The sequence below is a fragment of the Rhinopithecus bieti genome, unplaced genomic scaffold (genome assembly GCF_001698545.2).
Source record: "Rhinopithecus bieti isolate Rb0 unplaced genomic scaffold, ASM169854v2 scaffold_77291, whole genome shotgun sequence".
In the NCBI taxonomy this organism is placed as follows: Eukaryota; Metazoa; Chordata; class Mammalia; order Primates; family Cercopithecidae; genus Rhinopithecus; species Rhinopithecus bieti.
In genome coordinates, this window is record NW_016829743.1 from 700,334 (window position 1) to 717,130 (window position 16,797).

The following is a 16,797-nucleotide window of genomic DNA, read 5'->3' on the forward strand; positions in this document are numbered from 1 at the left end:
GGTGAGGCAGGGGAGGTGGTTGGTCCAGAGAGAACTAAAAGAAGTTGTTTTCTTGGACTATATGGCCAGCTGCAAGGCAGGGTGCCTTTCCTATGTGTTCCTCCTTTCACTAAAAGACTGAAAATGCTTTAGCAGCTAGATCTGGAACTAACTCTTCTGGATGGGGTAGGAACTTCCCTGCCCTTCCCTTAGGGAAGCTCATGTTTCCAAGTCAGACAGCAGGGGGCATGGGTGCCTTTCAGACAGAAGGAAGCTGCCTAAGCTAGAAGGCCTTCCTGCTGTAGTTTATTTCTTTTGCCTTGTTCAGTGAATTTACCCAGAGGGTGGCTGAGATTGAGGCTATGGGAACCCCAAGAAGCTGCTGTATTTTAATGTGCTGCCTTATAGCTGAGCCTGTTTTGCTCAGGGCAGGTAGTAGGATGCTCCCCCTGGGATGTGCAAGGTTCTCTTAAGCAGATATGAGCCTCCATCACTCCCACCACTCCCTGCAACTGAGCCTCCTCTTCTCAGCCTGTGCCTTCCTCCAGTTCTAGTAAACAGTGCCAAATGAATGTAGTTGTTCTCCAACTCTTCTCTGGGGGTTCATTGGCAGCTGCTGCTTGCTTCATTTTTTAAAATTTATTTGCCATTTGGTGAAAGCCACTGAGATGGTTTTTTCCCAGCCTTGGGCAAGTTGGAGCTTTGGAATCTGGAGTGAATGAGGTCATCTGGATTTCACTGTCTTATGAAGCCAGCAGTAAGCTTGGGCAGTCCACTCACCCATCCCTAGGGCCGTATCTGGGGATGAAGCCACCCCTGACCTAAACATAGGAAATGATTGATGTGCCTGGTCTTATACCCAGTCTGTGTCTGGTTTCTCTACCCCCAGTGCCCTTTGGCTTAGGCTCAGGATGGGTGGGCCTCCCTTCCCCAGCAGCTGCATCAGCCCTGATCAAGGGCAATTATTTGGCTCAAGGTGAGTAGTGGCTTTTAAACCCTACTCCCACACACTGCTGAGTCTGTGTTTTCCTTTCTTCCTGACCAGGTAAACTGCCTTGAGCCCCATCCTCACCTGCCTGTGCTGGCAACCAGTGGCCTAGACCATGATGTGAAGATCTGGGCACCCACAGCTGAAGCTTCCACTGAGCTGACAGGGTTAAAAGATGTAAGTGGCTGACTGCAGAAGTTATTTTCTTTCTGCTTATCCACATACTGTTGATTCTTCATTGTCATAGGGAGGAATAACTTGCTGCCCAGTTCTTTAAAGGCACTGCTCTAACACCCTCCCCCACATTCCTGTAATTTCCTCTGTGGGAATAGTCCTGCTCCAGGGGGCAGCTGTGAAGTGGCACTAATTTGTAATAGGATGGGGATAAGGAGCATCTTTGAGAATTATTCTATATTAAAGCCTGCTACCTTTGCAGCAGCTGAACCTAGGGCATCGTTTCCTAATCTAATGTAGCTCCACTTCAACTTAATGGTTAGCTTTTATTGGGATAGAAGATCAGCCTTCTTGATCAGGTCCCGGGTTCCTCTTCATTGCTGCCTCCTCTTCCCAACCTTTTTGGGTTCCAGGTGATTAAGAAGAACAAGCGGGAGCGGGATGAAGATAGCTTGCACCACCCTGACCTGTTTGATAGTCACATGCTGTGGTTCCTTATGCATCACTTGAGACAGAGACGCCATCACCGGGTAAGCTGGGGTTGGAAATGAGTTCCCAAGGGAGTGACCCTCTTAAGAGGGCTAAAAAGCTCCAGAGTAGTGACTTTAAGGAGGAATCAGGTGATCTTGGTTGGATTTCGTATCCATTGTCCTCTATCCCCATCAGATCCCTGATACAGCCTTGGAAGAGACATCAGCAGAAAAGGGTGGTATCTACTGTTGTCTATTGCCATCCATGTGTAATCCTATCTTCATAAAGGCAAAGGCTGGAGGGTGGAGGAGGGAATTGAGAAGAAATAACAAGTCTCAGTGTGACCTTTCTATTTTTCCTCTTATGCCAAAAGAGGCCTAGTTCAGGGGTTGGCAGACTGGCAGTTGGCCTGCTGCTGGTTTTTGTAAATAAAGTTTCATTGGCTTGCAGCCACACCCATTCTGTGTATTGTCTGTGGCTGCCTTCACGCTACAATGAGTTGAATAGTTGCAATAAAGACCATATAGACTGCAAGTCTAAAATACTTACTGTCTGGCCCTTTAAGAAAAATTCTGCTGATCTCTGGCCTAAAGCATCTATATTCTAGCTAAGACCTAACAGGCTTGTCCTTGTTCCATCCAGGGAGGTTACTAACAAGCCTTTCCCATCCACAGCGCTGGCGAGAACCTGGGGTTGGGGCCACAGACGCGGACTCTGATGAGTCTCCCAGCTCCTCAGACACATCGGACGAGGAGGAGGGCCCTGACCGGGTGCAGTGCATGCCATCTTGAGGCCTCATACCTAGGTGGGGCAGGCTGGGGCTGCCAATCTGATCCTGCCTGGGCAACCCTTTCCTGTCCCAGGCCCTACATTCAGCAGAAACGCACTTTGGACTTTTTGCTTTAGATAAAAGAAAGACATCCCAGGAGAAGGACAAACCAGAGGAGTGAACCAACAGAGTACCTAGGAATGGGAGTTGACCCCTGGAATGGGGCTCCATGGAGAGGTGCATAGGACTCAGTAGAAATGGCCTCTCCCCAAAGCCTCTTTTTGAGAGGAGAGGGAAGCCTATTTTGTTAACTGGTTTGGGATAGGGAATGGGGTTTTTCTTTAAGCTCCCTTGTTTGTTGGGCGGGGGGGGTGGGTGGAACAACTGGCTATTCAGTACCAAGGGGCCAGAGTGGAGGGTAGGAGTGCCACTCTCTCTTTGGTTTAGGTTTTTGACCTTTTCTTCCTTTGTTTTTTAAAAGTATATGACAGTTGGTTCCCCTCCCCCGCTCCCAGCAACCCCATCCCAGAATCCTATTTTCCTGGGAAGTCCTTAAAGCCCCTAACCATCCCACACTCTTCACTTTCCTTTCCACCTTATTCATTCTTTGTACTTATCACAGTGTTTTGCACTTGATTACATATCCTTCACTCTCTTCTCTTCATCCCATCACCCCCTAATACGTCAGGTGAGGGAGGTTGGGGAGAGGTGAGAGAGGGGCAGATGTGAAGGAAGAATAGGAAGGATGTTACCTCTTCTGTTATTTTTTTAAAAAACATTGTTTGGTGGCAGCAATCTCCCTGTCCCTATCACTGTTAGAGGCCTAATTTTATATCTATAAATATATTAAAAAGCAAGTCAAACTTGGATGTATCAAGGTAAAATTATTGTCAAAGTTTAAATACCTATATATTCTCTATGAATGCAATAAAGGGACTTAAGAGTGAACAAGAGTAATGGTGTGGAGGTGACACCTGGGGTCAGTTTACCTCTGTGTATGGTCACTAGAGATTGGGACTTACCCTTTAGGTTTTTGGAGGCTCGAGAATGGAAGGATCCTCATTTCTGCCCTTCCTGGTTCCCTGCTTTGGTGTGGGGGTTGGGAAAAACAGGAAATTCCTCTCAGCTCTTTGCCTCAGATCTCCTACCTCTCAAGTCTTGTAGGGGGTTCCAAGGATGGCTCTTCTAACCAGAGGCTGGCCTGTCTTTAAAACTTAAATACTTTAGGGTGGTGCCACCACTGCAGACTATTGTGGTACTTTGTGTGACAGAAGACACGTACACACACACCACACACATACACATACACACACTCTCTCTCTCTCTCTTACCTTGAGCTGCTTGATCTTTAAGCCATCCAACTTGATGCCAGTTCCCTTCTTTATAGAAGAGTGAAGGGAAAGACTTCCTGGGTTTGACTTAAACCTTGTCCGCCTCTTGATATTTTAGGATTGAGGAACAAGTCATTAATCTAAGGACTGATTACAGTGGCTGGTGCTTGGGCACTTGTCTTATCACTGGTCACTCAGTCTGAAAGTCCCAGCTGAATTCTTGCCCTTAAGTGCTTTTGCTGCTATTTTTTTGCCCCCAGTTTCCACAAGATCCAATCAAGAATTCTGTATCCTGGGACAGTCAGATTCTACTAAATCAGGCCAGGAAGGAGGGGAAAAGAGTGAGAGAATGGTATTCCCAGACACTTCCTCCTGCCCCTTTTCCCAGCAGCTCTCAGACCAGATGTTGGCTGCTGTACTTACTCCCTGAGGTAGGGAATGTGTGATTGAGTGGTCTGTGTTCCTATTGCTGGTGGGGTGATAGGGTGGGCTAAAAACCATGCACTCTGGAATTTGTTGTATTTTCTCCCAGTAAAGCTTTTCTTCCCCCCGACTGCTGCTCTGTGTGGTATGTGGTCCATTTATTCACAATGGATGGTTTTTGCTCCTCCTAATGTAGCTACCCCTCTCATTCTGCACATGATACCGTGTTAGAAAGTCCATTTTGGGAGACCCGTATTTCCAGTGCTTGGGCTCCAGTTGGAGACTGTTGGAAGTAGGATACGCTCCATTTAGCTCAGTGATACTTAGGAGATTGGGTGGGGTGAGGGTATACACTTGGGGTATTTTCCCAGCCCTTGTTCTGGGGCATAAATATTGTTCCCCCTCCCTTCCCAGTGATTCAAAGGCTCCAAAATCCTCGTCACTCACAGAAATTTTAAAATCAGTTAATTACAATACAATCAATCACCTTTATTCCGGGTTAGAACAAGGCCGTGCACACTGCAGACAGAAGAGCACAAGATAGGGGCAATCTCACAGCAATATAAGGAGTGGGTGGGCAGGTTAGTCTTTTTAGATTATTTTGCCTTACAGAGAAACTACTAGACTCTGCTGAAAATAACCCTGTCTCTCTTCTCCCATTTCTTCCATAAGAAAGGCTCCTTATTCTCTCTCTTTCTAATGTAACATGTCCCAAATGGAAGGACAGTTTATGCTCATTCTTCCCAACCCAATTTTACAAGTATCTCTCTCTTCTTAAGGGAGAAGCCAGACAGGGAAAGGAGACTTGGGAAGGTCCTTTAAGGCAAAACTGTGGAGTCCTAGAGGTGTGTGTGTTAAGGCAGGTGTCTGCAGCAGTGGCCAGAGGGGCAGGGCACGCTAGGCTGGGCTAGGAGTTAAGAATACTGTCTAACCAGTCTGGCTTCTTCCTTCTTCCAGCAGCCAGCCCTCCCCTCCCATTAAAGTTTTACTCTCACATCCTGAAAGCTCCTAACTTCAACTTTGTCTAAATAGTCTCTGAGATTTCATGTGAATTAAATGTTTTTTGAAAAAGCTTTCTTTTTTGTTTGAACTATGTAGCAATTTGATTCTGCCACTCCCTTCACTGTGGCATTCCCCTCCCGCCCCCGCTCTGGCCTAGACAATAAGTTAATGCTAGACACCACAAAAAAGGGCAGACATGGCAGTGCAGTTTTAATATACATATATGTAGAATATATATGTACACACAGTTAGCACGGTCAGGGTGGGGAGGGGCATCTTGGGGTAGGCAGGAGGCTGGGGTCACTCACTGTACTGTAGTGATGTGGCTAGGAGGTGTTCACAAGCCCAAGGGGCCAGGATATCTAGTAAAGAAGGGTTTCCTAAGTCCCTTCCTGGATTGAATTGCGGTGGGGATCGGTACAAAGGAAAACACTGTAGTTAACTTCTCTTCTTTCTGGCTTGGGATGTTCTTCACCAAGGGAGAGGGAAGGCTGCCTGCAATAACCAAGTTGGGACCCTATAGATGGTGGGGTCAGGATGCAGGTTAAAACCTAAGGATCTCATTCCTCAGCCTCCCTAGGTTTAGAGTACAACAGTCTGAGTAGGAACAACTGAGTGGAAAAGGGGGCTCCCCTCTCTCTGCCCTCATCCCCATCTCAGGCTCAGTGGTACATGTTCCCAACACAGTCTCTCCAGAGTACAGGTGAGTGGGGGCATCTAATGCTGGCTGCTCCATGGGGTTTGATCTTAGGGGCCAGGAAAGGATCGCTGGCTCATACCTATGCTAGGCCCATGAGAGGCAAAAAAGGGACCTGCTGGTACTCAGGAAACAGCTAGTCCAGCACAGGAGTACAAACAGGGAACTCTTGCTTTTCTTTGCCCCTTCCAGGTGGGGGTTGAGTGGCCTCTTTGCCTTCCCTCCCCACTGCTTTTCCCTGGATCCACCTACCTCTCCCATTACCTTACCCCCATGTCAGCTCCTCAGTGTAGGAAAATGCAGGTCCTTTCTGCTTCCACACTTTAAAGATATGGGGGGAGAGTGGAGGAAAGGGAAGTAGGAGGAATGTGCTGATTTCTACTTGCATAGAAATAGCCCCCACCTCCTCCTAAAGTGGGGAAACTCAGCCCCCTCCCCTAGCCCCTGACCCCCATCCCCTTAAGAAGAGGAACTAGATGAGCTAGACATATAGACAGACAGCCAGAGCGTGCGCACACGCACACACACGCGCACAGTAAGGGGGTTAGGACCAGGTTAGTAAGTGGGTAGATGGTGGGTTGCCCTTGCCCCCTCCCCTGGAGGATGGGGAAGGGAGTGGTCTGATGAAGGTCCAACCTTCCTCCTCTTCCTCCCCTTGCTCAGGCCTTCTTCGGTGGGGGAGCCAATTTGATGATCTCTTCCTCAGAGGGCTGCCGGATAATGTCTGGGGACAAAAAGGGATGTGTCCAGGGACAGCAGTGTGGGAGATGCCAGGCAGGCCCATTGGGCATCTGCCTCCACTCTCCTAAAACTCAAGTACTGCAAGGATAGTCAATGGGACGAGGCAGAGGTGCAGCTAAAGGAGTGGCCTCTTACCTTTGTACTTCTTGGCACTGGGGATACGGGTTAGCTTGGTGTCCAGCTCATCCTCCTCAGAGATCTTCAGCACACGGGTTCTATAGTCAACCACCATAGTGAGGAGGTCAGGACGGCGGGAGATCTCAAAGATGTGCTCAATGTAGGAGAGGTTGTCTGGAGGAAGGCAGGAGATAGGGTCAGAGCTAGGCTGTAGAGGTCAGCTTCCCCTACTCCACCAGACTAGTGACCTGGAACCAAAGCTGAGTTGCTGACATTGGTTATGGGAGGGTACAACACTGGAAGAAGAGGGGCTACTAATCCAGTAAAAGAAAGCTAAGGCACCCAAACAACAATACAGAGGACTGTTTGCAGGAAGGGCAGATAATTGGTCAGTGAAGTTTCTAGACTGTGGTTAGAATGAGGGGTTTAGCTTAGATACTAGCTCCCATGTGTTGTGGGGAGGGGACAAAAGAAAAATCAACTTGACTTCCAGATACCCCATCCCCACCCCCATCCTTTTCCACTTTCCATCCAAGTAAGTATAAGAATTTGCTGACAGCACTTGTAGGACCAACAGAGTGGAATCTCTAGGCAACCCAGGAGAGAATCTGGGCCTGGTGAGAAAGGTTATTCTAAATGAGAGAAGGTATGGACACCACCAGAAGGATGATGTCCATGGCCTGGCCAATTTCAGGAGATTATAGATGCCCTTAGACCTTCTTCCCTGGCTCCTCCCCTCTGACTGTTGCCATAGTCTAACTGTAACATGTCCTCCTTTATACTTTCTCCCTGCCAGCCACGCAGCAGTCAGAATAGTATATCTGAAGGGCTCTGAGTTCACTCACCTCACCTATCCAATACCCAGGCTTTCTACAACACAGTCTTACCCTTACCTTCCCAGCCATTTCTAAACACCCTACATCCTAGTCGAGCCAGGCAGGACTGCTTGCATTTCCAAACACACTAGATACTCTGTGACAGGGTTCTTCTGCCTGGCATGCCCTCCTTTGGATCTTGCCTTAGAAATCCCACTCACCTTTCAGGGCCATCTTAAACACCAATTTTTCCCAAAAGCCTCCAGCTGGGTGGGATTAGTCTAATCCATAGACCCCACTCCCCAAGCAGTAGTCTCTCAAAGTGGATAAGAAAGTGTTAGAACTTGTAGTTTTAAATTTTACCAGTTTTTAAAAAGTGCTTAACAAAGATTAGTATTACTATTTACCAGATGAGATTACACTTCGAGTTCTCCCCTCATTCAGGTATTCTATTTTATTGTCTAGAATTCTTCCCAATTTTTGTCACTTAAAATTTTACTATTAAATTGTTTTTACGTTCTGTTGTGTATGTGATAATAGCACAGGAGTATCTGAATAACGTTTTTTACTGATGAGGGGCACAATGAAAATGTCTAAGGCCCCATATTCTTAGAGCACGTCTCTTCTGCCTTGCTATAGAGGGGTACACATTGTGGATGTAAGAGCTTTGAGCTCATCTCTGTTTGCTGAATGAACTGAGCCTGAAAGACTGATGACAGGACCCCTGTGCTCCCCTCCCCCACCTTTGTCCAGCTTGTTGTGGCTCTCCAGGAAGCTAAACCAGGCACTGCCAGTAGTGATCTCCTCACTCTTTTCGCTGGGGATGTCTTCCTTGCAGGCCGACTTGAGTTGTTCTAGATCTTCAAGGGTGATGTTGTTGGTCAGGTCTTGCAGGAGGGTCCCGTACTCAGCCATGACTGGGGTTGGGAGGCAACAAAGGGATAGGAGTTGAGCTTAAGGTACAGAGTCTGGTTTACTCCCCGGCACTACCCTCCTACTCCCCACTCTGCCCTACCAGGCATGTGCCTGGAACATGGAGGCTGGAGGTGGCTAGGGCTGAGGGAGAAAAGGAAGACCTAGGGGAGGGGGTCAGGGTAGACGGGATGCTAGGAGCCAGGCAGGAGCCTAGAGTGACAAGTCATACCTCCTTCCCCCCACCATCTTTTTCTTCTGTTTTCCCCCTCTAACAGTAACCCTGGCAACAGTTCCCTTGACTGAGGAGGCGGTTACCATAGCAACCTGCTCCCGACTTTCTCACCCGCTCTCTCCAAGTCTCCCCCCCAGAATCGCCCCACCCACTTCCAACCCCTCCCCATGTCAGTGAAAAAAACTCCAAAACAACGAGGGCGAGGCTTGCTGTGGCAATGAGAAGCTGAGAAGGAGCTGGAGGGTTTTGTAGGAGCTCGTGTGTTCTAGCTTCCCCATTCTGCCTCAGAGGCAAAGGGGTCCCTCACTTCAACTCCCCATCACTCCACTAATGACTCATTTTGGATGGATGCCTAGTTGTTTGGTCCAATGGTTCCTTGGCCCCTCCATGCTAGCCTTGTATTCAGTCATTAGGGCTCGAGGTGGGGGAAGCAAGGACCACCCCCACCTTTGTGGAGCCCATTTTCTCCCCTGATGGTTACCAGGCCCCACTCAGCTCTCTCTCCTACCCTTTGTGCTGTGCCTGCAGCCCCCATGCCCAAGAATACCAAGCGACTGGCTCTGGCCCCCTGCCCAGTTCCCAGGCTGGCTGGGTGGTGGAGGGAGGGGACTTTAGATGCGGCTTTGGGAGAATGGCAAAAGGGGACTGCCCCCTCTTTCTTGCATCAACATCCTACTGGCACTACCTTCAGCATGGTCTGATGAGATCAGCAAGGCCAGATCTCACCTAGGCCTTTACCCCATCCCTCTTTCGTGATCCTTAGGTGAGAAGTAGAAAACATTCAAGGCCTTCCTTCCACTAAGATAGGAACTGTGGCTAAGACAGAAGAAAGAAGGTCAGATGTTTGAATGAACTTTCTGGATTTCATAAAATGTGACACTAGTGGTGAGCTCAAAAATGGAACTTATTTCCACAATGAGTATTGTTTTCTTTTAGTCAGAAAAGTAAAGCATGTTTTAAAAAGTAAATTGTATCATAAACACTCTGTATGCGACTAGACCAAAAGCAGCAAGATGACCTCGTCCCTGACTGAGGCTGCCCGCAAATCACCCCAGCATTAGGCTGGGAATGTGGCAGATCAAAGGGTCCTGGTTGACACACTCCCATGTTCCTTCCTTCTTGCTCTACTGCAGGGGAACTGAGATTGGCATGGTGGTCACAAAATAAGAGATGCAGACCCAGAAGTCGCCATTCCCAGCCCCCTACTTGGACCAGAATAAACAAGCCTCCCTTGGTGGCAGGCACCGTGACACAAACAGACAATGAGCCAGACAGCAGGGCTACCATGACCCCCGCAAGAAACAGGCAGTCATAGGCATGCTCAGTTGCACACCCAGGTGCAACCAGACAGAAGGGCCCAGCAGTGGCCCTGCCAGGCCGGGCCAGGAACAATGCTCTCTGACTGTCAGCACCAGGAACTGTCTCTGTCTTGAAATCTAGGTCACAGCAGCAGGCTCTGGAGCCCAACCCCCCTCACTCCACTGATAATCCAAGGACAGAAGGAGGGGGATACGGGTGAGGGGGATGATAGGGAGGGGACTAGAGATGGAGATAAGAATGGGTGGGGGGGGGCCGTGAGTAGAGCTGGAAGGGAAAGGGCAGCAGGAGACAAGACCCTGCCCCAATGGAGGAAACTCTGGGGTCAAGCCCTTAGCTGGAAATGGGGCAGGATTGGGGGTTATACTTCCCTGCTTTCATATGGAAGGAGAGTTTGTAAATATTACAGATCCTGCAGGAGGAAAGAGTGCATGCGTGCGTGTGTGTGTGTGTGTGTGTGTGTCAGGAGGAGTTAAGATTTAGGGCTTTGAATCTAAAACAGATCTACAGAGGAGGTAGGCGGGAAGAGATTAATGTGTGTAACACACTCACCCACAAAGACTTGGGGGCAGTGGGTAGGAGCTTTCTAAGAGAGTGAAAGATACAAAGAAGTCCCTAAGAGAGATGGGGTTAGGAATGTTAAAGTGGCAGAGGAGAAATGTGTGTGTGCTTGGATCTTACGGATGCTAATCCCTGGGTTGTGGGCACAGCTCTGGAGGAGGCAGTGGCTGGGTATCTGTGGGTGTGTTTGGATGTTCTGGTAATGGAGGTGTATGTGCCAGCACTGGATATATGGCTGTGGGTGCACTGGCTGTGAGTATCTGTGGTGTGTGTTTGTATGTGTCTAAACCAGCCAAAAGCATGTGTAAGAAGGCATATAACCACAGGCTCACATCCAGAGGGGTGAGGGAAGCCTGCAGAATGGAGGAAGAGAGCTGGAGTTGGGAGACAGAAAGAGACTAAGGCTGCAAATGAGGCATGGGGGAGTGAGGGAGAGGAGAGCATACAGTCCACAACTATAGAAGGCTGTAACCTCAGCTCATCTGTTACTATGGCAACCTCAGTTCTGGGTCCCCCCCCCCCAGGTCGTTAGGACAATGACACCACTAGATGGGAGGGGTGTGGGGAATGGTGAGTAAGAAGGGACAGAAAGGATAGGAGTAAGGCCCCCTGAGGGTACAAGGAAAGGCCACCCTGTTGCCTCCCTTCTTGGAGAGATCCATTTGCCTAGGCCTTAGTATGGCAGAAGAAGCAAAGGGAGTGTTGTTTAGGGGAACTGCTCTCAATTCTCACTGATCAGCTGTTGTACCTGGGCTGGTCTGGCCTGACCAGGTGGGGCTTGGCAGAGCTTGTTTCCTTCATCCTCCATGTCACTTTCCTCACCAGAGATTCAGATTTCCTTAGAGCCTGTGGAGAAATCTGCTCTCTGGGCTCTGAAAAATCCTCCTGATCTCTGGAGAAGTGCAGAGAGCTGCTCAGGGATCACCAGGCAGTCTGGGCGGAGGCCATTCTTGGGACAGGATACCAGGGCAGGAATCAGGAACCGGAGCCCTGGCTGCCAGGAAGTCAGTCCTCTTCCCTCCCAGCTTTCTGTGCTCCGCTCACCACTTCCTCACACCTTCCTTCCTTCCTGCCTCCCTCTCCTTCCAAGTTGGCCCCAGGCACAGCCCTGACAAAGGTCAAACCAACTGAGGATGCTGGGGAAGAGGGGCAGGAGGTAAGGACCATTATATACTGACCTTTTAGGGTGGGACAGGTGGGAGCTCCATGGGCACTGGGGTAAGAAGAGTCAGGCCCTGGGAGTGCTTTGAGAAGCCTGGCAATTGGGATAACCACCTGTGGAGGAGGTGGCAGCACCAAAAGAATTTCTGTGCATTTTGACATTAAGTCGTGATAGATTATCCCTTCTCTCTAATGTTTGGTTCCAAATCCTCTGTAAATTCGAGAAGGAAGCCTGAAGATTAGGAGTTGCTGCCCCTCCCTCTTCCACATCTGTTGCAGCTGCCTAAGGCTAAGGGGAGGGGACATCCCACACAGCTGCAAGGACCTAGAGGTCCCTGTATTGGGCAGGAGGGGACTCCCAGGCACTCAAGTCTGTCAGTCTTCTGCCTGAAGTTGGAAGTAATCTAGCTTTGCGGGGGAGGAAGGGGTTGTCTTTATTCCTGTAACAAGGAAATTGAGGGTTCTGAGGCTCCAGGGTCAGCCTGGAAGTGACAAAAGGCAGGACATCTGGACCCCAAAATGTTCAGCCCAAGAAGCAAAATGGATTACCTTCGGGCATGGGGACAGGGAGTAGCCTTCAGCCTTTAGTCTAGAGAAGAGTCAGACCCAAGATGGGGCATCAGGAGATAGCTGGCACTGGATCAGGCAGGGCTGAGGAGGGCCGGCTGATGGCGAGGAGGGGAATGAGGCCTAGGACTCTCCCCAGACCATCTCTGTCTCCACTCTTCTGGTGTGGCACTCCCTGATTCTATTTCCATCTCTCTCCATCTCTCTCACTCTTCGTCATCCATTTCCTTTCTACTTCATCTTTCAGTATCTCTTTTCCTCCTTTCTATAGGCTTTCACCCCTTCTAGCATTTCCTACTCACCTATCCAACTTAGTCATAGCAATGAATACTTAGGACTCCTGAGATCTGTGCTTCAGTGTCCCCATCTGAATATTCAGAGCTGCAATTAGGAAGGGGTGAGCATCCCTGCTACAAAACAGAGTAAGTTTGGTGGGAGTGGCTTGGAGATTCAGTGGTTGGCTGCCTACCAGCTGGTGAAGATATCCATCATTGACATTGTTGGTGAGGATCTGTGTAAGCGAGTGAGGCGCTCTGATTCTGTGACCCTCTTCATGCATGATAATACATCCACACATGATGGGCACGGAATTGAGGAAGTAGGCAACCAGGGAAGCCTGCAGCCTAGGGCATCACTGGCAATTTCCCCAACGGAGTATTTAACCACAAAGGGAAGAGCAATTAAAGCTAATCGCTCTGACAGCCTGGGGCCCAGACACACATACCACTTTCCCTAACTCCCAGTGGTCTTCCCCCACCTTCATCCTCCCTAATTTGTTTAGTGCACTCTCAAGCACTTCTCACACTTCTCTGACCATCTCTGTCTCTCACTTCCTCCCTCTCCCTGGTTCCCTGACTATCTCTGGACCTCTCTGGAGATGTCTGTCTGCTTCTCACACACATTCCTCTCATTCTCTCTCTGACGGGCTCCATTCTTGGCTGACTCATACCCATTCTTTTTCCTCTCCGTTTCTTCCACCCCCTCCTCCTCCATCCCTTGGCCACTCTTACCCAGAAACTAGCCATTCCCAGCACCCTAAGCCCTAACTGGACCCAGGAAGAGAGGCCACCAGAAGCCCCTACTCTCGTTAGCCGGCAAAATCCTGTCTCCTTGTTTTAGAAGAATGAGACCAAGATTTTCTCCCATCTTTCCCCACTGTTAAAGAGGAACAATCTGAAGCCAGGGGCTGGGAAAAGCTGCCAGAAAATCAGGATGGATTTGGGGACAGTGGCCCTTTCTGTCCACTCAGCTGTCCTGTCGGACTGATGACTTGGAGCCCACAGTTCAGAAGACTCCTCATGGGATGCCCCACCCCACAGAGTGGGGGTGTGGTGGGCGGCCGGATGCGTAGTGCAGGGACGTTTGTGATTTGGAGTGTGCTAGACTATGTGTATAAGTCACATGGGTGTGTGTCACTGTGTGTGCTGGCGTGCCTTATAGGTGTGCGTGTTTCCCTGTCAGTTTTGACACGGATTATATGAAATTAATAAGGGTTTTTACGTTAGATACATCACTCCTCTACACCCCCAGCTCCTCCTTCCCTCTGGACAAGCTTTCCACCAAGCCCAACTCTTCCCCAGGTGCAGTGGGCTAGGGGTGAGGGCACATGGAACCGAGACAGGGCTGGGCCGGGAGACCGCCAGTGGGGGCGAGTCCGAAGCCTGAGCGGTGAGGGAGGGGCGGGCGCTGGCCTGGCCAAGCCGGCTGAGCGGGAAGCAGGCTGCATCCTAATCCCCAGGCCCCGGTCCGACTCTCAAACTGCCGTTCAGCGTGGAATGGGCTGGCCAGAGCCACGCCGCCTCCAGCACACGCTCGGCGCTCAGGACGCAACGACCGAAGGACGGACCCCGTGGGGCCTGACACAAAGTGGACTCGTCCGGGGTCCCCACGCTCCCCGTCTGGCCCCGGTGTCCCAGATCGTTGCCCCTCCAAGCCTAGACCCCCAAATCTGCCCCTTCCCCGCGACATGTCTCCTCTCCGCCCCTCTCACCGCCTCTGGAGCTGAGCGCTCAGGGCGCGGGCACTCCTGAGTCCCCGGTTCCTGAGCAGCGTCCGGAACCTCCTCCTCGGCTCCCGCCGCCGCCGCCGCTTCTGCCGCCGCCGCCGCCTCTTCCGCCCGCGGAGCCGGAGCCCGAGCCCAGCGCCGCTCACTCCACCCGGCTGGCCGGTGATGTCAGAGCCGGGGAGGGGCGGGAGGCGGGGAATGGCGGGAGGAGGGGAGAGAGGGGAGGCAGGAGGGGCGGGGACAGAGGGGCCGCGGTTCTGGAAGACTCCTAGGATGGGGGACAGAATTGGGCGAAGGGCTGGAGCAGAGATGGTCTCTTCCTCCTGAACTGCGAAACAATTCTCATATTTAATTATTACCCAGTAGCGCACCCTCCTCCCCTTTTGACCTTTGGATGTCCACGGTGCCTAGGACCCCTGGGAGGCACAGAGTAGGTTCGGTTTAGGGGTTTGGAAAGCCTTTGGGGGCTGGATTCTCTTAGCTGCTGGCTTCGATATTTGTAAAAACTTATTTCCTTGCCTGAAGGGTCAGGGGCGCAGTGGTAAATGACTGATCAGACTTATCCACATTGGGAGTGAGGGGTCCGGGCCACATGGGGTCTTGAGGAGCCCTGAATCTTCTCTTTCCAGGATGATGCCTCCAGGCCCTCTTGCATTCCTCTCACCTTTCCCAAACATGCCCCACTCCTGCCTTCCCCCTACCATGATGTAATTTTATTTTCTGGGGAGAAAAAGAGCAGCAGTGAGCTCAGCAGGCAAATATAGACAACTTGCAAAGCCACACTTAGCTCTGTCTCCTAGCTCTGCCCCTCTGCCCAGGCCCAATGTGGCAGCTCTCACTTCCCCTCTACCCCAGGGACTTTCCTCCCCCAGATTCTCAGCCAGACTGAAAAGAGGAAAGGAAGAATTGGAGAAGCATATGTTTTCACCCCCATCTCTATAGCTTAAGGGGTCTGGTCTCAGTTCTGGGCAGGGTTTGGCCCTGGAAAGAAGTCTGACCCTGGGTAGGTCCTTCCTGCCAAGAACTCCACCAGGCCCAGGTTGGGAAGATTCCCCTCAGTGTTTGTGCCACTTCCAGGATCACCCCATCTCGCCTCAGTTCCTACCTGGCAGAGACTCCTCCAGAAACCTCAAATAGGCCCCTCCTTTCTCGGGTCTACACGACTCCTAGAAGAGGCTCAAGTTCCTGCTGCTCTGGATTTCACAGCCTTTCTCTGCTGTTTCCTCTCCCCAGCACTCCCTGTCACACCCTAATCATTTGCCTTTGTATATATCATGTTTGCTCTGTGTTGTAGGGACAAAACCTATTTCGTTGACCCATCTTTGAGACTCATGTAGTTTCGAAGTGAAAGGCTCAGGTCTGGAGGCAACAAGACCCGGGGGCCTTGGGCTGCGTGCTAGTTCCACCCCTTCCTTGGGCAAGTTATGCCTGAAAGTCTTAGTGTCCTCACCGGTCAGATGAGGGTGCCGATGCCTATTTCTGAGGGTTCTTCTGAGATTCAGAAATAGTAAGTCTCTAGGGACTGGCACAGATGGGTGCTTAAAAAATAGGAGCTATTATTTAGACCAGGGCCTTCCACTGACCTCTGCTAGACAGTAAGCTCCACAATATTATTGTAATACTAGCTTAGTTCCCATACTACTATTAAACATTTATTAAATAGTGACAAGTTGGAATGAATACATAGTTTCTGCTTTCTACACCCCTGCCACCTTCTCCAGGAACACTTCCTGGACTTGTTTGTGGAGAGTGAAAATATATTTAATCTCAGGTCTCATCTTTCCATACTTAGAAATCCTCTAAGTCTCCCAGCAACAACTTTACACCTGATCCATGAGAAATAAAATGTTGGCTTGGCATGGTGGCTCACGCCTGTAATTCCAGCACTTTGGGAGGTTTGGGAGGCTGAGGTGGGTGGATCACGTGAGGTCAGGAGTTAAGACTAGCCTAACCAACATGGTGAAACCCCATCTCTACTAAAATACAAAAAAGTTAGCCGAGTGTGGTGGCGGGTGCCTGTAGTCCCAGTTACTTGGGAGGCTGAGACAGGAGATTTGCTTGAACCTGGGAGACAGGTTGCAGTGAGCCGAGATCTCACTAGTGCACTCCAGCCTGGCAACAGAGTGACACTCCTTCTCAAANGCTTAGTTCCCATACTACTATTAAACATTTATTAAATAGTGACAAGTTGGAATGAATACATAGTTTCTGCTTTCTACACCCCTGCCACCTTCTCCAGGAACACTTCCTGGACTTGTTTGTGGAGAGTGAAAATATATTTAATCTCAGGTCTCATCTTTCCATACTTAGAAATCCTCTAAGTCTCCCAGCAACAACTTTACACCTGATCCATGAGAAATAAAATGTTGGCTTGGCATGGTGGCTCACGCCTGTAATTCCAGCACTTTGGGAGGTTTGGGAGGCTGAGGTGGGTGGATCACGTGAGGTCAGGAGTTAAGACTAGCCTAACCAACATGGTGAAACCCCATCTCTACTAAAAATACAAAAAAGTTAGCCGAGTGTGGTGGCGGG

At 50.2% G+C, this 16,797-nt stretch overlaps 2 protein-coding genes across 16 annotated transcripts in view; one reads left to right on the plus strand and one right to left on the minus strand.

The window, feature by feature from the left end:
• Nucleotides 1-4,270, plus strand: part of DCAF8 (DDB1 and CUL4 associated factor 8) — a 48,825-nt gene extending 44,555 nt beyond the window's left edge. For 11 of the 15 annotated variants that reach the window (XM_017864815.1, XM_017864826.1, XM_017864828.1 and 8 more), the window contains 3 exons: nt 1,025-1,144; nt 1,555-1,671; nt 2,287-4,265. In XM_017864815.1, the coding sequence (XP_017720304.1) occupies nt 1,025-1,144; nt 1,555-1,671; nt 2,287-2,403 (354 nt within the window). In that variant the 3' untranslated portion in view covers nt 2,404-4,265. Of the gene's footprint in view, nt 1-1,024; nt 1,145-1,554; nt 1,672-2,286 lie in introns of those variants that run through there. The other 4 variants (XM_017864825.1, XM_017864816.1, XR_001883951.1 and 1 more) reach the window with 3 other exon arrangements.
• A 333-nt stretch (nt 4,271-4,603) lies between these two features.
• Nucleotides 4,604-14,446, minus strand: PEA15 (proliferation and apoptosis adaptor protein 15). The gene is made up of 4 exons (XM_017864831.1): nt 14,251-14,446; nt 8,251-8,424; nt 6,711-6,866; nt 4,604-6,558 (listed from the first exon to the last, which is right to left on the minus strand). The coding sequence occupies exons 2-4, from the start codon at nt 8,420-8,422 to the stop codon at nt 6,494-6,496; spliced, it is 393 nt and encodes a 130-aa protein (XP_017720320.1). The 5' UTR covers nt 8,423-8,424; nt 14,251-14,446; the 3' UTR covers nt 4,604-6,493.
• Nucleotides 14,447-16,797: the final 2,351 nt, after the last annotated feature.